General features: G+C 52.4%; 1 protein-coding gene across 2 annotated transcripts in view; it reads right to left on the bottom strand.

Moving 5' to 3' along the window:
* Positions 1–317: 317 nt before the first annotated feature.
* The window catches only part of ADCY8 (adenylate cyclase 8), a 158,925-nt gene continuing 132,961 nt past the window's right edge, over positions 318–26,281 (bottom strand). Inside the window, exons 14-18 of one of the 2 annotated variants that reach the window (XM_036263950.1) lie at positions 19,960–20,118; positions 9,781–9,927; positions 5,235–5,327; positions 3,725–3,839; positions 318–891 (exon numbers count right to left, since the gene is read on the bottom strand). In XM_036263950.1, coding sequence (XP_036119843.1) covers positions 407–891; positions 3,725–3,839; positions 5,235–5,327; positions 9,781–9,927; positions 19,960–20,118 — 999 coding nt within the window. In that variant the 3' untranslated portion in view covers positions 318–406. The remainder of the gene's footprint in view (positions 892–3,724; positions 3,840–5,234; positions 5,328–9,780; positions 9,928–19,959; positions 20,119–26,281) is intronic. The other variant, XM_036263951.1, reaches the window with a different exon arrangement.

Here is a 26,281-nt window from a genome sequence, read left to right on the forward strand (position 1 = left end):
AGCACTGCAGGCGCCCGGCGCACCCTGGCTGAACGACAGACACGGTGGGACGTGCGGTCGTTGCATCGAGCTTGGCACTGGGCTTGGTGCATGACAGGCGCTCGGGGCAGGGCAATTATTTGTGATCCCCTGGTATCGAGTCTCTGCCCACCTGTCCTACTTTTCACGCTCGGTTGTGACCCTCTCAGGATCAGGGGCTGGTTTTATTTTGGCCTCTCAAGGGACCCACCGAGAGGTGATCCATGCGTGCTCCTGACCCAGCACAAGCTCAAATCGTGTCTTCGATCGAGGGCATCCAAAGACCAATGAAACCATCCTTGTTCTAAAAAAAATTAAACATTTTTATTAGTATATTTATTTTATATATAAAAGAAATACAAAAAAAAGAAACACAAAGAAAATGCTTTTATGGCAAATCGGACTTGGTGCCCTCGGCTTGGGTGCCAGGCTCTGACCCGCCGGGTGTCAACAGAGTCCGCCGGTTGTAGTGGCCCTTGATGATGCCTGTGTTGTTGTTCTCGTTGAGCAGCTGCTTCTGCCTTTGCCGGTTGAGGGACTGCACGAGGCCCAGCACGACAGCGGCCAAGGAGTACTGCCCCGGCAGCCTTCTCGGGGGCAAGATGAAGGGGTTGGGCTGGACTCTTCCCAGCAGAAAGTACGTTTTGATTTTCCCTTCCTGTTCACTGATGCCCTTCACGTAGATCTCCCCGCGGTAGTCAAAGGCAAAGCCCTGGTCCTTCAGGATGAGATAGGTCTCCTCTGGGACTTGGATCCGGCCGCTGACCCCCGTGCTGTCCATTCGGCTGGCCAGGTTCACGGTTTTGCCCCAGATGTCGTACTGTGGTTTCTTAGCGCCGATGACGCCGGCTACCACCGAGCCGTGGCTGATGCCTGTGAAGGAACCAAAGGAGCAAGAGATGAGAGAGGGGGACAGCCGCGAGGTGGCTGCACCCTGCCCGGGGTGGCGAGCATCAGGGTGTGATTTCTGCGGATAAATTCCAGGGGCCTGATCCTGCCTCCATCACTCATCAGATGTGTGACCTGGGTCACTTATTTAACCGATTTGGACCTCACTTTTTTTTTTTTTTTAATCTGTAAAGTGAAAATAATAAAAGGAAGATGAAATGAGATGATATAAGCTAAGCCACTGGCAACACCTGACAGCCAGTGGGTGCTCAAGAGGAAAGAATTCATATTGTCACATGGATGCTGATTTATCTCAGCCCACGGGACACTGAGGTCTCCCCCTGCCTCTGCTGTTAGTACTGAGAGCTTGGGCCGCCTCTTCCCTCTCTGGTGTAGTTCAGGTCCCGGGCATCATTCCCTTGGGCCACGGGGCAGCCTCCCAGCGGGCCTCCCTGTCTGCCCCCTCCACCTCCTGCAAGTCATCCACACTGCTGCCGGAGCAGGAGGGACACCGATGCCCATCTGACCACGTCACCACCCACATGACCCGGCCGTGGCTCCTCCGCCTTCGGGATAGCGCCGCGCTCCTGGCGTCAGGCTGGGGCTCAGACCTGGCTGTAGCCTCCGCACTCGGCTCTGATTCATACTGAAGTGCGAGTCCCCTGCCTGCCGGCCACGCCCTGTGCCTTCGTCCCCGCCTCTCTCTCTGCTTAATTCCTCCCAGCCCCGCAGTTGAATTGGCGGATGCTTTCTAAGACAGCTCCAACGGCCTCCTTCAGGAAGGAACTCCTCTTCCAGAAATGACAGCACGTCACTAAACAAGGTGGTGGGCGGTATGTCTCCTTCAAATGCAACTTCTCATCCACTCTGCAAATGTCTGCCTGGGCACCTGCTGTGCCCAGGGCCGGCCGGACACTGGGGATCTGAGGGGACAGAAGAAGCCAGCCCTGCCCTCCGGGCTTACCTTCCATGGGGAGAGACGGGAAAGAATAAAAATGTAACGTATCAGTGGACGTTCAAGTCTCTCAGGGAAAAACAATCGGGCAAAAGGGACAGAGAAATACGGGGTGGGTGGCATTTTGGAGAAGGGTGGTTGGGAACAGCCTCTGAGCTGAGATCTGAAGAATGTGACAGCACAGGCCATGTGCTGGGTTCGAGCACTCTCAGCAGAGTGAAGAGAAGCCCCCCCACACACACACACCCTGCAAACACGTACGCATTATAAGGTGCAGTCGGCTGTGGGGTTTGGAAGCAGACCTTGCGGAGTGCACGGGATCACGGGGACAGTGAGCTCTTCAGAAATGTGCCCTTGCACGGCCAACCCGCTGGCTTCTGTGACCACCATGGCGCAGGCGCAGGCGCCGCTCTCACACCAGGGTCACCCCCGGGAAACCCACACTCAGAGAGCGGGTCCCAGCGGGCCCACAGCTCACACTGAATTGCCCCATCTGGTCGGGGAAATAGTTGTCCGACCCCTGAACGGTGCCAGCAGATTCATACATCACACCAGGGTTGGCCCTGACCCCAGCCGCAGTCCGGAGTTCATGCAGACGACCCTTTGTTCAGGGCTCGAGTTCTGTTCTGTTTTCCTGCTCAGATTCGGTCACCAGTGATTTCAGAAAGGACACGCGAAGTCAATGGGAGATGTTGGAACAAGCCCTGAATATCCCACCCATAGATCAAAAACATAAAATATTCTTTTAGTACCACGAACAAAGGCACGTGACAGTCCTCAGATCTGACGAGTCAGATGTTGGCATTTCTTGACCTTTGTTTCTTGAAAGCTGCTAACGGGAGAACCAGATACAGTCAAATGGCACAGCATCCAGAGGGGTCTAACAGGGCTGCGGCAGAGACGGCTTTAGATTGTGCCCTGGCGTGGCTGCTGTGGCTCAGTGGATGGAGCATGTCCCATGGACCAAGAGGTCCCGGTTCGATTCCCGGTCAGGGCACATGTCCAGGTTGCGGGCTTGATCCCCAGTGGGGGGCGTGCAGGAGGCGGCCGATCCATGTTTCTCTCTCATATTGATGTTTCGCTCTCTCTCTAAAAACCAATAGAAACATTAAAAAAAAAAAAATAGATTGCACCCTAGCTGCCAGAATGTCACTGGTCTCAGAAATCCGGAGCTTCTACCAGGGCGACTGCTGGCTGTGTGATCTTCAGTTAGTCACCCCTTCTCTGGGCTGAGTTTACGCACCTGTGACATGAGAATGCGGACTCCAGCAGGGGCTTCCTAGCGCTGTAGGAGGCCCTCAAGGCTCAGCAGAGATGCCCACGGAGTCGGCACGTTATACAAACGACAAGGGCATTATTCACACCGTGTGACTCGCTCTGGTGCCCTTTGCACAAGGCGTCTCGGAACGGAGGAAGGGCCAGCTGTGGCCGAGGGAGGTGCTCTGCGGCTCTGTGCCTGGCCCTGTCCGACTCCCTGCTTTTCACTGTCCGGAAGGACTGGGTGGATACCCTGCTTGTCTGCTCGGGTGACACGGAGTCGGGAGGAAAGACTGGTGAGCGAGCTACCCCTCGGGCAGGGCCTGCGTGGGAGGGTGGTGGACGAGGAGGTGGCTGTGGTCGAGGGCTCGCTTTGCGTCTCTGCACACGGGCCAGTGTCCTTCCCTGGCCTCCAGCTTCTTCTGTGAGAGCAGCCAGAGAGGCCTGGGCTAACCCTGTCCCTGTCCTTGGCGAAGTCACAGTAAGCCTGCTGCGTTTTGCAGGAAAAAGCTCCCCTGGCTCCATCCCCAGGGCGAGGAGGGCCTGATGGTACAAGGCCAGGCGGCTCCCAGGGGTCCCAGGTCGCCACCACCTGCTGCTACTCACCAATCCGGAGTTCGAAGTTGTTGAAGGAATGCTTGTTGATCTCCTGGATGCTTTCCGTCAGGGCGAGCGAGAAGTCGGCCAGGGCGCACAGATGTCCCCACTTGTCCTCGCATTGCTGTAGCAAACGGGAGAGGGGCTCACTCTCTGCAGCAAACGTGAACGTTTCAGGAGCGGGGGCCCGCTCTAGGTCCTAAGCCCACCCGCAGCCCCTTAGGGAAATAACCAGGTGTGTGGCTCCAGGTGCGCTCAGCCCGCAGTGTCCGGAAACACGGGGCCAGGGCTTTGCTAGGAGAGTAAGGTCTGTGTGTGGTCCTCACGGTCCTTTCCCACACTGACACCTGTCCGTTCAGGTCCCACCCTGACACCTGTCCGTTCAGGTCCCACCCTGACACCTGTCCGTTCAGGTCCCACCCTGACACCTGTCCGTTCAGGTCCCACCCTGACACCTGTCCGTTCAGGTCCCACCCTGACACTTGTCTGTTCAGGGTCCTGAATTCCTGACCATGCTCACTGTTGTGTGTGTGTGTGTGTGTATGCGTACACACATGCGTGTGTGTGTGCATTATGTGTAGTGTGTGTACACATGCTCCTCTGTACACATGTGTCGTGTTTCCAATCCAGGAAGCCCGAGGCTTCCAAGCAGGCCCAGGGAGGGAGCAGGCAGCAAATGTCTCAGGCCTGGCGGCCCATCCCTGGCATGACTGCTCAGCTCTGCCATCGGAGCTGGAAAGGAGCCGTCGGCAAAGTGCGAATAGTGAGTGTGACTGTTCCCATACAATACGATGGACAGAAGCAGGTGGCTGGCCAGACCTGGCCCACAGGCTGTCCTTGGTGGGCCCCCTACGGAGCGCCAGGCACAGGTACCCGGTTCCTAGCATGAGTTTCTTGCCAGACAGTTGCCCTTATCCTAGTCCTAGGTTTCTTAGATGGAAAGGAAAAAGGAGGGGCGAGAAGAAGGAATGAGGATTTCTTCTCCCCAGTAACTTAGACTCATATCCATGTGACCATAATCGAGGACCTACTAGGGCAAGGCATGCGTGGGCATGACATTATCGTGGGTGATTCGTCCACTAACCCCGGAAGGTAGACATTAGTGTTTCTGCTTAACCTGAGTGCCTGGTGCACAGACCACACTCAAAAGAGCAGGAGCTATTATTATTATTATTATTATTACTCCATATTACTGTGGAGGAGAAAACAGGCTAGGATCAGGGGTTTAGTAACAGCCACAACTAAATCATAATCACACTTCTTGGCCCTGATTTTGTTCATCACGTGGACAGTGATGTTCAGAATGAAGCCGAGAGGGTTCTCGATCATAAAGGCGCATCGGTCCCTCCAGTAGACTCTACTTAGCTCGGGGGCATCACACAACCGAACACCAGTTCGTCAGATTTTCTCCCTAACAGTCTCCAAGCCTCCTGGCAACGGGGGCCTCACCACCTCCCGCAATGGGACAACAATGACGCCCCTGCCGTCGGTTGTGGCTGAGGCCAAAGGGTTCCTTTACCTGCTTTTCAGGTGACAGGCCCGAGACAGCCATGTAGGTGCTGCCAATGGTCTTGATCTTTTCAATGTCTTGGAAGCGGTCTTCACCGAGCAGCTGAAACAGACCCGGCAGCGGTGTTAGTGCTGGTGTGTAACCCCCAGCAGCCTGGGTTCCTGAATACAGCCCCCGGTTCACGGGAAAGATGCCCTCCGACCAGCTCAGCACCCTTCAGGCAGTTACGTTTCTCTCTGAAAACCATGCGTTCAGAGTCAACATACATTTCCTGAGCACCTGCCAGAGGCCAGGACGGGTGTGACCAGATATTCTCTTTTTTTTGGGGGGGGGGGGGTACGTGCGTGCCCCTAGCCGCTAGGACCCAGCGGGAACTGAACCCGGGACTCTCTGGTCCGCAGGCTGATGCTCCAACCACTGAGCCGAACCGGCCAGGGCGTGACCAGATATTCTTTCAGGATAGGCCTGTGTCTATGAATCTTCGCAATAGACAAAGCAACCTTATTAATTTAAAGAAGAAATCACCAATGTTCCGCAATCCATCAACACATCTCTTTGGCTTTATTTTGAACATGTATTAGGAATCCTTCTCTACCAGCTCCCTGGCCTCTGCCACTGTTAGCGTCTACATCGTTACTTTATTGCCATAACTTACCAGCCCCTATCCTTACCCCACATGCCCAACATGGAAGCTGTGTGTGTGTGTGTGTGTGTGTGTGTGTGTGTGGCCAGATTCACAGCTGAGGTAGCCTTTGGTCATTACTTCTGTTTCTTGCGCTAAAGAGAAGCCGCTGTTCTGTGCTCTGCGGAGTCTGCCGAGTGCGCCCAGGGCAGGAAGTAGCTGGAGCAGCCTGCTTGTCCTCAGCCTGAGATCATGTCTGACAGGTGCCCTCAGACACCTCCAAGCAGAGTTAGTCTCTGAGCACCCCTTTGGCTGTTAATATTCAGCTCAGAGACCTGGCATGCCCTCGGCCGCCCCCTCCCACCTCCTTACAACTGCGTTTCCCCAGCCTCCGTGGGGAGGAGACCCTCCCCTCCTCTCTTCTCTTCCGGACTACCTGGCCGAGGGCCAATTTCAGGCGCAGGCAAAGCTGCCTCCTCCTCTAGAGATTAGGAGGCAGCAAGAGTCTTCATTATTTCATTCAATGTCCACGCAGCGAATTTATCTACTATACAGCTCAAGGCGTCTGCGGGCACAATAGCTTCCTAATCGCCCCTTTATTGATTCATTAGTCTGCCTGGAGCTGGGAGATGGGAGAGGACTCTCCAGCCTTCACTGGGCGGGGGCTTGGGGCGCGGACCCGGCACTGCTGCAAACCCAGCCTTGCAGCCTGTGCTCCGTGCAGTGTCCTGCTTTCCGGAGCCGCGGGTTCCTGCAGTAACTGTGACAGCAAGACAGTGTCGCTGTGCTGGAGCCTAGCCAGGGCAGAATCGAGAGGGCCACGCTTGGCCCAAGGAAAGAAGGCATGTCTGGGTAACCCAGGAGAGCGGACAGTGCTTGGGGTGGCAAGACAGGGGTGTCTTTTCCTTATTGAGGACGTTTTCTTCCCTCTTCCTCCTCCTCTGCCCTTTCTCTTCGACTTCCTCCCCGCCCCTCCTCCAAAGCCTCTGTCCTAGAGATGACAGCCTTCTGGACCAATCCCCTTCTCTTAGCCACCAACTTCCCTCTGCAAGCGCCCATCTCTGCCACTAGGGGCGCTGTCCCCTGTCTCCGTTTTTTGGAAGACTCCAGGGTGGTTACAGTTTGGGGCACCGAGATGTGCATTTAGTTTAAATGTATTTATTACAATTTTAAACCATGGCAGTGAGCACCTTCAGGAGACGGGGTGCTGTAGAGTTTAAAATAAAACAGCGCCTCATGTTTCAACCTTCATTCAGACGATGGTTAATGGAGATACTTTTATTTCTTCTGTTTGAGAGTAGGTTTTGGACTGTACTAGTCCATCACCACCTTACTGTCTGCCACCTGGTTTCTGGCTCCCAATATGTAATTAACCAATAAAGCATCTCTTATGTTCCAGGCACAGTGCTAGGCCCTGGGGCCGGCAGGACCCGTGAGAGTATAGTTTCTATCTTCACGAGCTGATGGCCTGGCCTGGATGATGGGAATAAAGGTGCTATTCCCACGAAATCACCCTCCACTCCCCGCATTAAATGCCGCTTAAGTGGGAAACAGCGCCACACCACAGCTAGAAAGCAAAGCAGGCGGACCTGGGTTTGAATCCTGGCAGTACCATGTTCGTGGTGTGTGACCCTGGACATTCCTGGTGCTTCTGAGACTGTTCCTCACTTATAAAATGAAGGCTAATGATTCCTGTCCTGTGGGTTTGGTGTGACGGATAAATAACAACTAAATGTGGTCATAGTGGAAATGGCAACATGTGGTGGACACCTATAGAGATCAATACGCTGGGTCTCTGCCCCAGAATGCTGTGGTTAGTGGGGGAGGAGAATCTGTACACTGAAGGGTTTCAGGCTCTATGATGGAAGGTGTTTTTGGAGTATAATTTTTCACTGAAAAATGAGAGACTAGCCCTGGCTGGTTTGGCTCAGCAGTTAGAGCGTGAGCCCACGGACCAAAGAGTCATGGTTCGATTCTGGCCAAGGGCCCATCCCTCGGTTGCGGCTCATCCCTGGCCCTGGTTGGGGTCGTGTGGGAGGCAACCAGTCGATGTGTCTCTCCCACATCATGTTTCTCTCTTTCTCTCCCCCCACCCCTCCCACTCTATTTAGAGATAAATGGAAAAAAAAAATATATCCTCGGGTGAGGATTTAAAAAAAACACACACAAAACAAAACAACAACAAAAATGAGTGGCTACATGTACCTGACTGGGGAGGGGGGTTGGGGGAGAGGTCACAAGTAGAGATGCTGTTTGAACTGACTGTTAAGTGACTACCAGGTCTTCCACGGGCTCTGGAGGCGAGGGCGGGAGGATGGTGTGGTGAGGGAGGAGTCACTTCTGGGCAGAAAGGGCGGCGTGTGGAGTAGCGAGGTGGGCTCGGTGGCTTGTAAGTAGCTAGACGGCGCTGGGCGGCAGGCTGCGGGCATGTAGTGGGAGGTAAGGCCGGAGAGGGTACAGGGACAGCAAGGGCAAAGCCTCAGGTGACCTGAGGGATTGGCAAAGGGGAGCCACTGAAAGTTTGGGCTTTCAAAGGGATGTGATGAACTATTTCTGTTTTAGCTCTGGCTGGTTTGGCTCAGCGGTTAGAACATCGGCCTGCGAACCAGAGAGTCCTGGATTCGGTTCCCGCGAAGGGCATGAACCTCGGTTGCAGTTTGTCCCTGGTCCCGATTGGGGTCATGTGGGTGGCAGGCACTCGATGTGTCTCTCTCAACACCGATGTTTCTCTCTCTCTCTTCCTCCCTCTTTCCCTCCCACTCTATCTGAAGATAAATGCAAAAGTGTCCTCAGGTGAGGATACAAAGAAAAAGAAAAACAGTCCTGCTTTGGTTCGTTGCTGATGGTGGAGTGCAGGAGGGATGGCAGTCAGGAACTGACTGTGGCCGTCCAGGTGAGAAATGATATGGCCCAAAGCAAGGCTAAGAAGAAGGACGTCGCACGACTCAGTAGCCAGATGGAGTGTGGGGACTGAGAGAGGACGTGGTCCAGGTGATCCAAGAGGGGCTGTTGGTGCTCCGCCCAGACCTGCTTCCTGGGGCCACCGGCAGAACGCCATGTGGGCTGGCTGCTGACCGCGCATGGCCGTGCGCTTTCTCCGAGGATTGCCCAGGCAGCGGAAGCCCCCTTGCTGGAAATGTGAGGGTAATGCACCCCAGGGGGCAGCCACAGCCAATGGCTCATCAACACCGGGGTACAGAAGCCCAGCCCCCTTGTCTCAATGGGAAGCAACTCCGTGGTCCCACGGGGTCAGGCTGAGGCTAGACGGTAGTTGCACGTGCATCTTTGCGTGGCTACTTCCCCAGCATTTCCCCAGGTAATCATTTACTCCCCTCCTCAGGCTTCGGCGAATCAGCGGGCACCGGGGCCCTTCTTCAAGTTGCGGGGTGGGAAGGAGAAGGCCCACTCTTGCCCAAGTCTGTTAATGTAAATAAACTGCAGCCCGGGTTCACCTCCCCCCTACCCTGCGCCAATGTTCTGTGTTCTTTGGGCTCATGGATGCTGGAAGAAGACAGTACTGTCTAGAGTGTAGAGTATATTTACCCTTGTGTCCAGGTCTTTGACCAAATACTAGTGGATGGCGTTATCTCTGGCACTTTGAGCAGATGGAGAAATGTCCCCATCAGTGCCCAGTGTCTGCGAGGCTAGGGCCTGAGTAGTAGGCCTCCAACCAAGTCTTGGTTTTGCCATTTGCTGGCTGGGGGACATTGGGTGAAGTTACCTAGGCTCTGAAGTCATGTTCTTGATCCCCCCAAGGGAGAAACCACAGCATTTATCTCATGTGATCATTGTGATCATCAGATTCGACAATACATGTTTGTGTTTCTAACGCAGCCTGGAATTCTGTAAGTGGGAAAAATGGCCACTGCTACATAATGCCGTGACCACAGCGACGGCCAGTTGTGCCTGGAAATGTCCGCGGCTTCGGCTTACCTCGTCGAAGTCGGCAATGATCTCGTTCAGCAGGCGCAGGCACTCCACTCCTTGGTTATTCATTTCGGTCTGGGAGTAGAAGTCCGCGAACCCCGGGATGGAGGCGAACATCACCCCAACGGCGTCATAGGACTGAGAATACAGCTCCTGAGCAGAGGGACACAGAGGGAGCCAGAAACAGTCGTCAGAGGGAGGCTCTGCAGGGATGCTCCCTCTGCAGGGATGCTCCCTGAGCAAACACACCCCTGCACCCGAGCACCGGTACCCACCGAGAGGACACTGCCGTAACCACAGTGCCATCACCGTGGGAACTGGGACCATTGACGTTCAAGGTCTCCAGCCTCAGAGTCCTCAGGGCCCATCCCTTTGTCCTCCGCCTCCTTTTCTGTTGTCCTCAAGGCCACGCCCTCACCGTGCTTCTTAACGTCACCCTCACTGATTCCTCCAGTAGGTGACCTTGCCTCTTCATTGAGAAGCATGAGGCTCTCGGTGTCCCAGTCCTCATACATTTGTCCACGTTCATGTTCATTTCAGTCTCTTCCGCTTCAACTCCAGAGGATGCACTTTGCCTTCTGCTGAAGGTCAACACTTGTACCTGACCTCTTGACCCCCTTCTAATCCCTCCCCCACAGTGATCCTTTTCCTTCTTATTTCTTTTTCCTCTCCTCCTCCTCCTCCTCCTCCTCCTCCTCCTCCTCCTCCTCCCCCTCCCCCTCCCCCTCCCCCTCCCCCTCCTCCTCCTCCAAGTGTCTCCTAGAAGAAAAAGTCTGGTGTGCCCTGCATCCTGAAGGCACTAGTGACTACCAACCATCTTTCTCCACCTTTGTCCAAATTTCTCAAACTAGTTTTCTCCCCAGCCTGGTCCCTCTCTGTCAATGTCCATTCACACGTCGGGTTGAGATGAAATGACTGGAGCAGGGCAGACTGCCGGGCAAAGTGGAAGAATCACCACGCAAGTATCAGCACACATCTTCCTGAGGCCTGTGCAACTAGCTGGGGTAGTGACCTCCTCAAAGGTCTCTTCTATGCTTTAGTAACACTGCCTCTGTTTTTCTTGTGTCCGGCCCCTTCCGTGATATTTTTCTTTCGTGCTCATCTGCCACCTTAAATATTGGTGACTGCTACGTTCTGTTCTTGACTCACGGCATGGCTCAATGTTGCACCCCCATCTGGGCCACCGTGCCCCTCCTAGCCTTTCACCAACATTCACGTGTGAGAGTCTAAATCCTCGGCCCCAAGTCCGTTCCTTCGGGCTTCAAACCTCTGTGTCTCGTGCTGGGTTGCCCCCGCTCCTCCCAGAGCCAGAGCCTTAGCCTTGTGTCCCCAAATGCATCTTCTTCCACCTGAACCTGCTCCTCCTCCTCCATCCTCCAGCTGAGCCTGTGGCACCCACACTGCCGAGTCACCGAAGTTACAGACGCTGAGTCATCCTTGACTCCTTCCCCGTCAGGTCCAGATTCAGTAAATTGCCACATCCTGCTGGGGTCCTTTTTGTTTCCCCAATTTTTTTTTTCTAACCCTCCCACCATGCTTTCTTCAGGTCCTTCCCATTTTCCCCCTTTACCGGTAATAGTTCCCTGACTTCAGTCTTGCCTACCCAGGGGCACGTTCCACATGGCAGCCAAGGTGATCTTTTAAAGATACAGGATTGACCCTACTTCTCCCGTTCCCCACGCCGCCAGGAGGAAGCTCAAACGCAGTGGCGTGACAGATATTCATGTATTCTTGCCCTTGTCTCCACCTCTCCTCAGCCTCACTGCCCGCAACTTAGTCTCCGTGTCGTGTCGGACCTTGTGTTCCAAAAGAGCGAATCCTTTGTACTTTTGTGAGCGCATCGTAGCAGATGCTGTAGCTGCAGGCCTTGTCACTCAAGGGCGAGCCCTTGCGTTTCTCTGCATGGAGTTTCTTTCTGGCCACAAGAGGGCACTCTGTTTACGGAAGCAGTGGGCTGAACCCTCCAGGAAATTAATGCTCCCACCCACAAGAGGAGCTGTCAATCAGTGACGGATAAGATCTGGCTGTAGTCTTAGCTCCTTCACCTCTTGGGTCAGATAACTTTGAGGTAATGTTTTCGACACCATTGTCCCAAATTCCCCAGTGGGATTAAGCTCCAGTCACCCACAGAAGTAACTCGTCTGATAATGCTCTCTTGCCTACCTGGGTTTCCTGGACCACCTCTGAGCAAATTGCTTGTACTCGAACCCTGGTCACAGGTATGCTTCTGGAAGAAGCCAGACGAAGACATATACTCTTCAGCTTCATGCTGTAATGTTTTTATTCTTACCGTCTGTCCCTTGATGGGGCCTAGCCTTCCTTCCTGCAGGCATCTTCCCTAAGCAGGCTAACCCTTGTTTGCTGTCTTCGGTAACCACGGAGATAGCATGTCTCTCAGCCAGGCCCTGTGCTGCGGCCGCACCCTGAGCGCACCCTAAGGCTCTACACCGCAGCCCTCGCCGCCTGTCCTAGCACCAAACGTCTGTCTCTTCCCGTCCGCGTGGACTCTTGTAGGGCGAGGGCTCCAGGCCGTTCATCTCAGTACATTCAGATCACCCAGCTGGTGTTTTGGGGGTGCCTGTGGTGTAGTGCATGCCCCACGCAGGATCTGGGGCAAGGCGGATGCTCACGTCAGTCTGTTGAGTTACTAGCCTTTGTAGGAAACATTAAGGCTCACAGGTGCTTCCATGCGAATTCAGCGACTTAGTCCTTGCAACAGTCCTGTGAAACAGGTACGACTATTACCCCCACTTTACAGAAGAGGAACATGAGGCAGAGGAGTAGGTCACTGTCTGGGCTCACACAGTTTTCGGAGGTTAGAAGACCCCCAGGGCCTTCCCGTCTGCTCATCTAGGCTCGCCTTCTCGGCCTTTCGTGCATCCGTCTCAGAAAGATGTTCCCGAGTCTTGATACGTTGGTCTTGAGCTGTGAAGTGTGGGGGAACCTGAACGGATGCCTTCGCCAGCCCTCGTCCAAAGGAGCATGGGCAGCTGCCGACCGGCTGGACTGGGCTTGGTCGGGGGTGAGGCACACTGATTGCAGCCCAGGGGCAGTTTGAGGGAGGGGGGGCCTCTCACCTAGGCCTTGAACCAAGGGGTTGATACCACGGGGGAACGCGACTCTGCTTCATGAGTCAGAGGACCTGCATAAGCAACTCACAGAACTGTATCCTCCGAATGGCGATGATCTGGAGGGCAAAACCTCTATTGCCTTTTGTATTAGTTTTCTCAGGCTGTGTAACGAGGTGCCACAGACCGGGGGCTTTAAACAACAGAAACTCATTTTCTCATAATTCCCGAGACTGGAGGTGGGAGACCGATGTCGGCAGCGTTGGCTCCGAGGCCTGTCTCCTGGGCTGGTGGATGGTCTTCTCCCTGCGCCCTCACAGGGTTTTCTTCTGTGTGTGTCTGTGTCCTGACCTCCTCTTCTCACAAGGACCCCAGTCACATTGGATTAGGACCTGCCCTAGCGGCCTCATTTTAACTCAGTTACCTCTTTAAAGACCCTTTCTCCAAATCCAGTTGCATTCAGAAGTACTGGGGTTAGAACTTCCAACTATGATTTGCGGGGACACAATTCAGCCTACAGCTCCTGTATTTCTATTTTCTGTTTAAAATAGGGGAAAAAGGAGAAAACCTTACCCAGCCCTCTGAAACCCTTTCCATAATTACTGAGGTACCCAAGGCCCCTCCCACTTCCTTTCTGCCTGGTGACATAAAGGCCTCTGGCTGAAGAATGGCTGGTCACCGGGGTTCATAACAATCACCTGTCTGCTCGAGTGTTCTGATGAGCCCTGGCAAGCCGCGCTCCCCTAGGGCCACGGCTCTCGGCTCTCTTGGTCCTAGGAACGGCTTTAGCCACTGTCCCTTTGGGCCTGGGGTGGTGACAGCTTCCTGAGACCGCTGACCTCAGAGGCTTCAACCCCCTCTTTATCACTGTTGCCTCCTTTAGGGACCCAACAGGAAAGAGGTGGACACATTCACATGAAGGCAGTTCAAGGAAGGTTCACTTAGAAAGGGCTTCATTAGGGAGACGGGGACAGCGGGGGGAGGACACCGGAGAAACCCCTGGGGAACCAGGGCCGCAGCAACAGCTGCCATCCTGGCCTGTGAGGCCCGAGAGGAGCCCACGTGGGTGGGTTGTGTTGACCCTGGAGGCAGCACAGCAACGGCCTTGAGCGGAGCTGTCACTTTCTGAGGAGGGACAGGGACTGCCTCGGAGGATCCTGAGAAAGAGGGCCGAAGGAATAAATATCCTGACCTCGTTCTCATTCCCTTCCCTCTGATCTATCCAGCATCCCCCATTGATGACTCTCAACTGGGTGCCACAGGGTGTGCGGGTCCATTGATGCAGCCCAGGCAAATCAGGCCCCGACTCCCCAGCACCCAGGGAGAAGGGGGCGGGGGGTTGGAGGGGCACCCGGAGGACCTCCAGCCACCTGCCTCCACCGTCAGAGATAGCCCGTCATTCAACTGGCTCCAATCAACTGCTTCCAATGTGCCATCTGTTCCTTGCTATTTGGGGCTCAAAGAAGATAAAAATACTGTGAACTAGGGAGGGAGCAATAAATATAGGAAAGCTATTATTGTCTTATTGTCATCCTTCTCTGGCTGGATGTACAGGTTTGGGCTCTGCAGAGGATTTGGAGCATGCACACCCCCCCCCCCCCATGCCAACATAAAGACTTTGGTTTCCTCTTCGCTTGGAGAACTATAACTGTTCCTTCCCCTGCCCAGGCCTGCCTGACGCCACATTCTGTGTTTCTTACATGAAGTTAAGCCCTCTCTCTGCAGGGAGAAGCAAGGTCTGAGACCTGTTGACCTTATTAGCATCCTTTCATGATATTCAAGTCTCTCCTCAAATGTCACCTCCCTGGAGAGTTTCCACAACTCCCCAATGTCAATGCCACCCCTTTTCAGTACTGACTCCCTTATTTGGCTTCTCCTACTCTCATAGAACTTATTAACGGGCACTATGTTGTATAGTTATTCAGTTTAATGTCTGCCTTCCCATGAAAACACATGCTTCATGTCAGCAAGGATTCTGTCTTCTCTGTTCACTGAACACCAGCATCTAGAACAATGCTTAACACATGGTTGGTCCTCAGCAAATATCTGCTTAACAAATGAGCAAATGAATGGGTGGGGGTGGGGCTGTGAATGGGAAGGAGCAGAAAAAGTAATGACAGCTCACATTTATAAAAAATAACTACAGCTAACAATCTCTGTGCTCTGAGAATGTGCCAAACGCTTTATACCTAGTAACTCATGTAAATATTGTAACAGTCGGATACAGTAGAGAAGTTTGGTTACTTTGTGGATGAGGAAGATGAGGTCCAGAGAGCTTCATCACTTGCCCATAGTCACAGAGCAAATGAAAGGAGGAGTCAGGATTGAACCCAGGGCATCAGGTTTCGGAGTGCACTGTATGGCCTTTCTGTACTGAACCCGCCAGGTACCCAGCTGCATGGGCACCATGTGTGTGCTAACGCAGTTTAGTTCTCACACCAGTTCAGCAGGGGTGGTATTATTTCCTCATGAACTGGGTAAGGAAATGGACTCAGAGAGGTTGGGTAAGCTGCCTGGGTCACAAGCTAGTTAGTTAGTGGCAGAGATGGAATGTGTGGACGGACTGTTCAGCACCAGAGACAGCTGCCCTCACTAAGGGCCCTCCAGCTGCTCTTAGTGACCCCATGCTGAGCGAGCGGTTTCCAGGGACTCGGCGACAGGCTGCCTGGCACTGATGCCCCAGCCCAGCTGGGCTTGTCTGCAGGAGAGCCCCTGCCCAGAGGTGGTGAGAGCTATTCTAAGCCAGAAGCCCAGCAGAATAGTAGAAGCTGCCAGCACCCTTGTGGGGGAGACACAGCTGGATCAGCCTTGGACAGCATGTTCCAGAAGGGGAGGCTCTGTCCACCACCCTGTGTTTGGATGGGTTGAGTCACTGCTTGCCACTGCTCCCCTTTTTTGCTCGTTTGTGCCCTAATAACAGGGTTGAGGATAAAAAGCACAACATTTGGCTTTGAAGTCCAGCTCACTACTCACTAGCTTTGTGACCTTGGGCAAGTTCCTTAACTTCTCTGAGCCTCAGTTTCTTCATCTATAAAATTGGGATAATCATTCTTTCTTCTGTGAGCACTGCTGTGACCCTGTGATAGCGGGGACCCAAACTCACAGATGTCCCCCAATCAGATTTCCAGGAGTTTGCATCATAGTTCAGCTCAGTGGCAAGAGGAGAAGCTAAAAATGCCTCTTACAGTAACGGAGCATGAAATTGGGAGTTTTTGCAGGTTCCAGCCATCCTGCCTCTGCCCCTGTCGCCGCTGCTCATATGACACTACTCTGTCTTCTGCCTGTCTTTCTCCTATACAGGTACATGCACACACAGACACACACCAACACCCAATTCTTCCACATGTACATTCATGTTTACATGCACGTATCTCAAATTCTTCTAAATACTGCAGAGTATAAGCCCCCGCCACACACACATACACGTACACACATACATCCTCATCTCGCCACATTCCCAGGGCCGGCGTGGGGAGCGGCATGGTCAGGGGGCAGTGTGGCCCAGACGGAAAAAATCCAAGGGACTGGATTTGAGTCCGGCTTTGCTGAAATAAAGCCAAGTATGCCCTGGACCTCTCTGAGCCCCCGTCTCTTCATCCGTAGCATGGGCTTGACAAAGCTCCTCTTCAGGTTGTGAACAAAACGAAAGGTCATGTTCCTCAATGGCCTGTCTCCGTACCTGGCACAACGTAGGTGCTCAGTAAAGGGGACTTCATCCTAGGGTGAAAATTCTCTAGGCAAGGTAAAAACTTTCTGGTTGAATGTGATCTTTTAAAATATTTTTAAAGCTTCAAATAAGCATGATAAGACATTTCATGGAACATGTCTTACACAGGCTTTAAGGCTGAACCTGCCATTTGTTTTGCTCAGTAGGGGTTTGGCCTGGAGACAGGTGATGACCTGGAGTCTCAGCATCCTTGGTTTGCTCCCGTCCTTCGGGTGAGGCCGGGGTGCTCCTGCTCCTCCCCACTGGTCCCAGATCCCTGTCGTGTGCTGTGTTGATGGAACAGCAGCTGTCCTCCCCGTTGTCCTCGGGTTTTTCTCGGAGGGCTCCTGCGTTCCATCCGCTCCTGGTGGTTGTGGTCGGCGCGTACCTACATTCTCTCTGCTTTCTTGGCTTTGTCAAGCTCTTGCAACAAAGCCCCTGACCCGAGGGAGCCTTGGAGAAACCTGGTCGGAGCCTAATTCCAGAGAACTTCATCCGCTGAGGATGGTGGGCAGTGCCTTGATCTGCCAGACCCTGCAGGGCCCGAGTTCAAGAGCTGACTGTTCAAGCAGCTCTTGAACTCGGGCCCTTCATCTGCTGGTCACTCATCTGCTTGGCTTCTTTCCATGGTCTTCCTGTGGCAGCCTGGATAGGAAAGGGACCCCGTAGGTCTCACCTAGTTCTCTCCTAAGGCAAGGGACACAAACCCAGATGTCTTTATGTAACATAAGTGGCGGATACAGGTGGATACATTGGAGAGCCTGTTCCATGACTCGAGGCATCCAATCCACAAATTAAAACAAATGAGCAAACCAACCAGCTAACCAGCCAACCAGCCACTGAGTGGTTCCCCCTGACCACACCTGCCCTTGTTAGTCACTGACGAGCAGGTGACCTGTGCCTGCCCATCGGAGCACCGATCACAACAGGAAGTGCCCTCGTGTGTTTCTGTGCTTGGTTGTTATCTCTGCCCCCGTTTGAATGTAAGCTGGGTGATGGGAAGTACTTGTCTGTTCACCAGGTGTGTCCTGGGACCTTGTATGGTTCTATTATGATGCCTATTGCACAGCCCCTGCCATGTAAATATTTGCTGTTACTCAGGTCCCTGGAAAAGGGACTCTGCTTCGCTCAAAGTTGCCCTTCTGTGGCCAAAGGCTGAGGGTTGCAACCTGGCCAGGCATCTGTCCACCAGTCAGCTGTACACAGCTAAGCATCCCTTCAAGACTGACTCCACATCACCATATTGGTTCCTGCCCATCGGTAGGGCACAGTGGTCTCTTCCTGACCTGGCCCCTGCCTGCTTCTGCAGCTGGGTCCCGGCACCCCAGCTTCCTCACTGTGTCCTGGCCACACGGTGCAGCCAGCTCACACCAAGCGTCCTCTGCCCTCTGTGCTTCAGCACACCATCCTCTCTGCTTGGAATGCAGGTGCCCGGTGCCCAGGTGCCAACGCATAGCAGGTGCGAATCCATGTCTTCCTGAGGACTGTGGAACAAATGGTTATCTCCTCATTCATCAGTCAGAGTGCAATTGGGGACCTTCCAGAAAGCTTTCTCTGATCTTTTTACTTTTATCCTATGGAGGAGCTGAGCTATTTCCTCCGAGATTCTGTCTCATCTGCGAGATGGAGTAAAAGAGCAGCCGTTCCGGGTCACTGTGAGAATTAAATGAGCGCATGCCTGCCGAGTGACTGGCCCGGGGGGCATTTGCCGGGATGGAAGTGCCTTCTCCTCCCTCAAGACAGCCGGTCCACTGCCACCAAAATCTACTTCGGGAAAAGAGATGATTAGCTGACAGTTTCCATAGTTCCCATTGGCTGGAGGGTCTCAGAACGTCACTCGGCCAATTTCCAACATGCTTCCCTCCGTGGCCCACTTCTGACCTGGCTCGTTGAGTCCACGGACCCACGAGGCTCTTCCCGCAACCCGGCAGCTGTCCACAGCTGTTCCCAATACCACAGGGGCTGCCGAGTAAACCCTACAGACTACTGAGGAGCCGCGGGCCTTCTCTTCCAACAATTAAGTCCGTCACATGACAAGGCAGCCCCAGTGGCTGCGTGACTGATGCTGCTTCAGCCCGTGTCCTTCAAGCCTGGGTCCTTCATCAGACTGCCCCCCCCACTCCCGGGGTTTCCCAAGGAGTTACCCTGTGCCTCCAGCTGGGAACTCTGTGACTTCTGACAAGTTACTGGACCTCTCTGAGTCTCACTGAATCCATTTGTAAGGTGAGGAAAGATATTACATCAGTCAGGACCCCTGTCCCTACCCACATCGGACTGTGCTCTAGGCATGTGGCTGCTTATTTACTGCGGTGCCCAGGCTGGTGCCTGATCAGAACAGAGGCCAAGGCACGTGGTTCTCTGAGATGCTCACTGCTAAGCAAGGCTCAGAGAAGGAAAACAGTACAGGTGGCTGGATGCAGTTCTCTGAGCGACCCTTCAGGCATAATATAATAACAAAAACCATTGGACGTAATAAAGGCATTTGTGAGTACCAACTACATGGTAGGCACTGTGCTAGGAAACTATCTATATACACACACATATCTATGTATAAACAATATGTATTTTTATTATAACATTGAGTTATTTTTAAAATTGTGATCAAGTACATATAACATAACTGACCACCTTAGCCATTTTTAGATACATTTCAACGGTACTAGGTACATTCACATGACAACCGTCCATCCCCAGAACTCTTCATCCTGCGAAACTGGATCCATCCCCATTAAACACTGACTCCCCTTACCGTCTGTCCCCCAGCCCCTGGCCACCACCATTCTACTTCCTGCCTCTGTGAATCTGACTCCTAGATACCCAGGGAAGTGGAGCCACACGGTACTTGTCCTTCTGTGACTGGCTCACCTCACTGAGCAGCTTCAGGAGTCCCCATGTTGTAGCATGTGTCAGAATTTCCTTGTGAAGGCTGCCTAATATTCCATGTGTATTACACATTTTGTTTATACATTTCATCAAACCAGCTGGACACTGGTCTGCTTCCACCTTTAGGCTATGGTGAATACTACTACTACGAATATGGGTATATGAATATCTTTTTAAAACTGTGTTTAAAATTCTTTTAAATTATATATATGCATTCTTGGAAATTGTACGTCCGTAATTTAAAATATGTGCACTCACTATATAAATCTTTGCAATTCCAATGTGGTCTTGCAATGGATGTCTTAGTATGTCCATCTTACAGAGGTGGGGCGTGAGGCTGCAGAGACTGCGTGCAAGTGTCACAGTGCTGGGCAGTCTGGGTGGCCTGGCACCATGTGGTAGACATGGTCTCCGTTGTCACATGCTCACAGGAGGACAGTGGAATTCTCCCAGAGCTTGGGATCCATGTGTCCAACTCACCCCAGCCACTGCCACCCCTTCTCCCCGCCCAGACGAGCCCGGGCTCACCTCGTTGTCTCGGTCCTTCTCCAGGAAGTGGCGGGCCACGTGGCTGGGTAAGATGTTCCGCAGCATGTTCTCATTGTGCTCCCGCAGCTCCTTCATCTCGTTGATTTCCTCTTTGGCCTGAACGCGCCACAGGAAGTCCAGGCGGGCTGTGTACTCCAGCTGCAGTGCAGGGGGAGGGGGGGGGGGAAGGAGACACGAGCAGAAAGACTCTGGGTACAGGCTTCAGGCTCGTGCGGCCGGCGAGGAAGCTGCTCAGGAACCCTTCACGAACCAGACAGAGCCCCATCTGAACATTTTGGGAGGCATTTTGCCTGATAGCAGGAGATCAGAGGATTGGATTTCAGAGGATTGGATTGTTCATCCCCTTGCTAGCACTATGGCACCTGTAATTTTACAATTGTTTGTGTGATTATTTTATCACGGTCAAATTTTCTACTAGTTTGCAGGTGCAGAGTAGGGGTCCTTTCCCCTGCTCAACATTACATCCTTACCATGTAGCCACCTGCTTGGCACAGGGCAGGTGATCAATCAATATTTATTGATGCAACAAAGAAGTTATAATAATCAAACCCGCTAACACTCAGATGGTGCTTATTATTATTCCAGGAATTGTTCTAAGAAATATACATATCTTTGCTCCTTTCATTTATATAAAAATTCTGATAGGGCCCTGGCCAGTTGCTCAGTGGTTAGAGCGTTGGCCTGCAGTCCAGAGAGACCTGGGTTCGGTTCCCGCTAAGGGCACGTACCTTGGTTGCAGTTTGTCCCCGGCCCTGGTTGGTCGTGAGGGTGGCAGCCACTTGATGTGTCTCTTTCACGTCGATATTTCTCTCTCTCTCTCTCTCTCTCTCTCTTCCTCTCTCTCCCTCCCACTCTGTCTGAACAAAAAATGGAAAAATGTCCTCGGGTGAGGATAAAAAAAAAAACAAAAAATGCTGATAGGCATTATTATGATCGATCCTTATTTTACAGATGAGAAAATGAACAAACATGGCCAACGTCACACACTAGTTAGTGGGGAAGCCAGGATTTGGGCGTAACTCCGGAGTCCAGCTCCGGAGTCTGAGCTCGTGATCACTAGGTGACAAAGAAAAATGACTGAGCTCATAATGGCAGGGTTGTGCTTTTAGTTGTGAGACAAATACGGCTTAGCACCCTGGTCCCACTTCCCACACTGTGACCTGGGCTTCATCTCTGAAGGTAGGAGGAACACAGTGACCACGCAAGACTGGGATAGGAACCACACAGGAAGTCAGAGATAAGCATGGGGCACATAGTAGGTCCTCAATACACATTCGCTCCCTCTTGGCCTGGCTCCCCTGTGTGGCGCGTGGGCAGCTTCCTTTCTGAAGAATCTCACCTATTCCCAGAGCTGTGGGGATGTCATTCTTTCCAAGTCTTTAACTGTTGAAATGAACAGTGTGCCCCTCCGGGAAGCACATGGTTGGATGCTCGATTCAAGGGTTTAAAACCTCCAGCCCTCTCCTTTCCTTCGTCTTATGTGAACGTCTCAGTGGGTCGCAGATGTGCGAAAAGACAGAGACAGCAGGTTCTGTCTTCAGTGGGACCAGGAATAGCAAAAGCTGGAAACAACTCAAGTGTTCATTCTATTGGCTGAACGAACTAGTGTTTGCAGCTATAAAAAGAAACGAGGACTATGTCTCTGTACTTTGAAGGGCTGTCCCTGAGCTGGAGAAAAGCATGTATAGTAGGCTACCATTGATATATAAAGCACAATGATTTGATGACACATTCATAGAGGGGAACACTCGGAGGATGACAAGAGCTCAAAGGTAATCTTCAGCCCTGGCCAGTGTGCTGTAGACGGGCGTGGTCTGCGTCCCAAAGGTTCCTGGGTCGGATTCTGGTCAGGGCACATGCCTGGGTTGCGGGCTTGATCCCTGGTGGGGGGTGTGCAGGAGGCAGCCAGCCGATGCTCTGCTCTCACGTTGATGTTTCTCTCTCTCCCTCTGCCTTCCTCTCTCTCTAAAAATAAATTTAAAACATCTTTAAAAAACAAACAAACAAAGAATATTAAAACTGTGTATAGCCATCCTGCTGTAGATGGTAGTGTTCGTGTTGTTACTCTTAGACTGTTGTTTGGGAATGTAGGCCAAAACAGATGAGTGTGTGTCGGTGTCACCGAGAACCGGGATTTGGGAGGAGGGAGGAAGGATAATGATATAAGGTTGATGAGGTTAAGTGAAAAGCATATAGTCCTGGCTATGAAGAGAAGCCCAAACTCCTAATGTGTGTGGACATTGCCCAGCTCTGCCCGCTGAAGTTAAGTCCGAGAATCAACAAGAACTCCCTGTGTCCAGACTGGGATCTCAGCGTACCAATTTCTACCCAAACCACCTTATGCCCTTTGCAGAAAAGGCTGAAATTTAGGGAAGAAAATGTGCTAGCCTGGAACAGCTTTACATAGCAGACAGCAAGGAGATTACTAGGATGTACTGGGGTTAAATGGGAAGACTGAGAAGCCAATTGCCCAACTCCTCACAGACAGAGGCACTCGACTCGGGGCATCTGACTCCAGCGGTGGCTCTTAACCCCTTCGCTCTGTATCCACGACCTCATGCAGCTGTTGTCCAACTCTTGGCAGGTCACTACTGTCCTTTTCATTTTATAAGTAAAAAAAGAAAATAAATGAAGAATGAGCTTGAGTCTCTCAACGTCCCCGCTCATCCAGTGGCGTTACTGGGACTCACGCCTAAGAATATGTGGTTCCGAGACCGGGGCTCTTTCTAAGCGGCACGATCCCAGTGCCTACCTTTGTCAGACCCAGGAGTCAGTGAGTGACTGATGATGTGACCTCAACAATCTGTCCCCAGGTGTGGCTTCCTCTGCCATAAACAGAGATGCCGAGCAAAGCCCAAACCTCAGGTCTGCAAGGGAAGGGGCACGAGGCGGGAGGTGCCTTGTCTGCTCTCCTGTCCGACGTTCAGAACATCCCCCTGCCTGGGGAGGAGGGTGTTGGGCATATTCCTCCACACATGTGTCAAGTGAAATCTCCCAGCTCGTCAGTTATTATGTAACCGCCTCCGTCACTCGGGAGAGGCATAGTTACAGTGCTCCCGCCGGGAGGCGTCCGAGTGCCAGGCGCCAATGGGCGGTCCTGACAAACAGAGGGGGCCTCGGAGTCACCCAGGGGAACCGTGGAAGCAGGTGGCAAACCCAGGACTGGACAGGCTTGATCAGGAAGAACAGGACGGGACAGACGCTATGAATAGATGACACCTGCCCTGACGTCATTCTGCAGGAGCCTCTCCTAACAGGGGCAGCACGTGGTGGGAAGAGAATAGACCCCTTTCTGTCTGGCTTTCCTTCCTGGCTTTGTAACCTCCCGTGACCTGAGTCTCTGCTCCTTCCTTGGGACCAGATGGCTAACAATGCTTTCCCTGCTTGTTTTCAAAGTAAACTATGAAAACTCCCATTTTCGAGCTTGTACTCTGTGCAAAGTACTAGGATAAGTGTGTTAGAGTTACAGTCTCTTGGTACTGCAACAACCCCACAGGACCTGTTATTATCATACCCATTGTGCAAGTTCAGTAAATTACTGGAAGTCTACTAGGTGGCAGGGTTGGGTCTGAGCATTGTCTCCACTCCAAACCTGTACCCAAAACTGCTGCAGTTATGGGGTGTGATCGTGGAACTTCAAAGTCTTCTGAATGTTAAAAATAAAAAAGTAAGATATCGGATGTCATTTACATACTCAGACCCTCACTGCACTTCTATACTCTTACTTTATACACACTCTTTATTTATTTTATTTAATTTATTATTATTATTTTTAATCTTCACCCAAGGATACTTTTCCATTTATCTTCAGATAGAGTGGGAGGGAGAAGTGAGAAAGTGAGAGAGACACGTCGATTGGTTGCCTCCCACATGACCCCAACCAGGGCTGGGAACCAAACCGCAACCGAGGTACGTGCCCTTGACCAGAATCGAACCCACAACTCATTGGTCCGCAGGCCGATGCTCTAATCGCTGAGCCAAACCAGCCAGAGCTCTTTTTTTTACATTTTAAATTATTATTATTTTTTGTTAATCCTCACCCAAGGGTATTTTTCCATTGATTTCTTTAGAGAGAGTAGAAGGGAGGGAGGGAGAGGGAGAGAGAGAAACATCAATGTGAGAGAGACACATCGATTAGTTCCCTATTGCATGACCCTGGCTGGGGCTGGGGAGCTAACCTGCAACCCAGGTATGTGCCCTTGACTGGAATTGAGCCCATGACCCTTCGGTCCATGGGCCGACACTCTAACCACTGAGCCAAACCAGCCAGGGCAATACACACTCCTAAGGTGAGTAGGTGACCTGCTCTCCCAGGACGGTAGAGGATGGAATAGGTTCAGTAGGAGTGTTAGACACGTGCTGAGGCAGGGGCGTGGCGGGGCGTGGCGGGACGGGGCGTGGCGTGCAGCCATTCCTCAGGGGACAGGACACAGGGACATCTTCCTCATTGTGGGGCGAGGCCCTTCCCTTTGAACTCCACCTCCCTCAACTTTCTCTAAGGATTTCGCACTTGTCGGTTGAAGCCTGGCTGCTGGAATGTGCGTATGTTCTTCTCAGAATTGCCTCATCTGACCGTGTCTTCGTGGCCCTCCAATGGGTTGTCATTGGCATGTCAGCCTCAGGAGCTGTCCCCTGTAACTGGAAGCCATTGAGACGTGCAAGACGTGACCCCGGCTCGCACAGAGTCGAGAGACCTAAATAGAGGAATGCGGGGAGTGGCTCCACTTGGACACTCGGCTTATTGTTTCACCATCAATTCAGCTAAAGTTGAAAAACAAGTCAGCGCTGTGGCTGTGCGGCAGGATTGCCAGCCCTGGGGCACTGTGTTGCTATGAGACGCATGCTCTCCGGTCCTCTTCACTTAGAGTGGAAGGGCCCTGGCTGGTTTGGCTCAGTGGTTAGAGCGTCAACTCGCGGACCAGAGAGACCCGGGTTCGGTTCCTGCTAAGGGCACATGCCTCGGTTGCAGTTCGTCCCCGGCCCTGGTTGGGGTTGTGTGGGTGGCAACCAGTTGATGTGTCCCTTTCACATTGACGTTTCTCTCCCCCCCACCCCAATTCTATCTGAAGATAAATGCAAAAATGTCCTCGGGTGAGGATTTAAAAAAAAAGGGGGGGGGGCTTGGGAGACAGGGCTGGGTTTGAGATCGAGTTCTCTCACTTCCTAGCTGAGCAACCTTACTTTCTCCTTCTGTAAAACAGGGTTGATAATGACTACCACTCCGGGCTGTGGACGTTTGACTGAATGAGATACTAGAGGTCACGTGCCAGGCACTTAGCAGGAACTTGATACATATGAACTCTTTCCCCCTTGTCTTCGCTTGCCAAGTTCTATGTTACTCTTTTCTCCCCTGTGCCTACATTTTACCGTCCCCTTTATTAAAAATAATTTATTTATGCATCTCTAGGTTCTTGGGGTTTGGGGCTGTTTCATCCCTGGTTTCTCAGGGTTCATTACCTCCCCGTTTCCATGGTGACTTCTCAGTGATCTGTTTCTATTTCTGCTCTGGCTATTTTGTTTTTCTCCTTTTCTAGTTACTTTTTTTGAAGTGTGCACAGACCAAAGAAAGGTGGACAGGGACCAGGACGAAGCTGTGGAGCCAGCAGTGTCTGGTTTTGCCGGGAAAGTCCCCCCAAGGGGACGGACATTGCCGAATTCATGGTCTAAATTCACATGGAGATGTCCTACTGGGGACAGCGGGTGACACCTCTGGGGTGAAGCCTGGTATGATGTTCCTCCAACTCCTGAAGTCCTTGGACAGCCTGATCCACACATAGCACCCCCCTGTGGCATTATTTGGGGTCTGCTCTCCCCCAGGAGATGGGAACTTTGGGGCCAGGGATGGGGTTTTGTACCATGCCATCCACAGTGCCCACCCAGATCCTGGCATCCATATAGTGGGTGCTTTATCTGCTCACGGCACATCAGTCACGAAACGCTTCCTGTACTCACGTAAGGCAGTGATCAAAACGCTGCACTCAAAAACGAAGAAAAGATTCTTCAAAACAGCCCCGCTTAGGTGTTCCTCCCGCATTTTAGAAATGAGGCAACTGAGGTTCAGGGAGGTAGGCAACTTGCCCAAGGCCACAAGCTGCTGAGAGGCAGAGGTGGGATTAGAACCCTGGCTCTGCTGATCCTGACACCTGAATGTTTACACACACAACTTTGATAGCAACCATTTCATCCAGGCCACAGAACTGGGAGAGATCTGTTTCCCTCAAGCAGAAGTCGAAAGCTCTGTGTTGTGTTTTTTTTAAGGACAGTGGTCTCTTTGAAAGAGCTAAACCTAAAGGGAGTCAAA

The sequence above is a fragment of the Molossus molossus genome, unplaced genomic scaffold (genome assembly GCF_014108415.1).
Source record: "Molossus molossus isolate mMolMol1 unplaced genomic scaffold, mMolMol1.p scaffold_m16_p_16, whole genome shotgun sequence".
In the NCBI taxonomy this organism is placed as follows: Eukaryota; Metazoa; Chordata; class Mammalia; order Chiroptera; family Molossidae; genus Molossus; species Molossus molossus.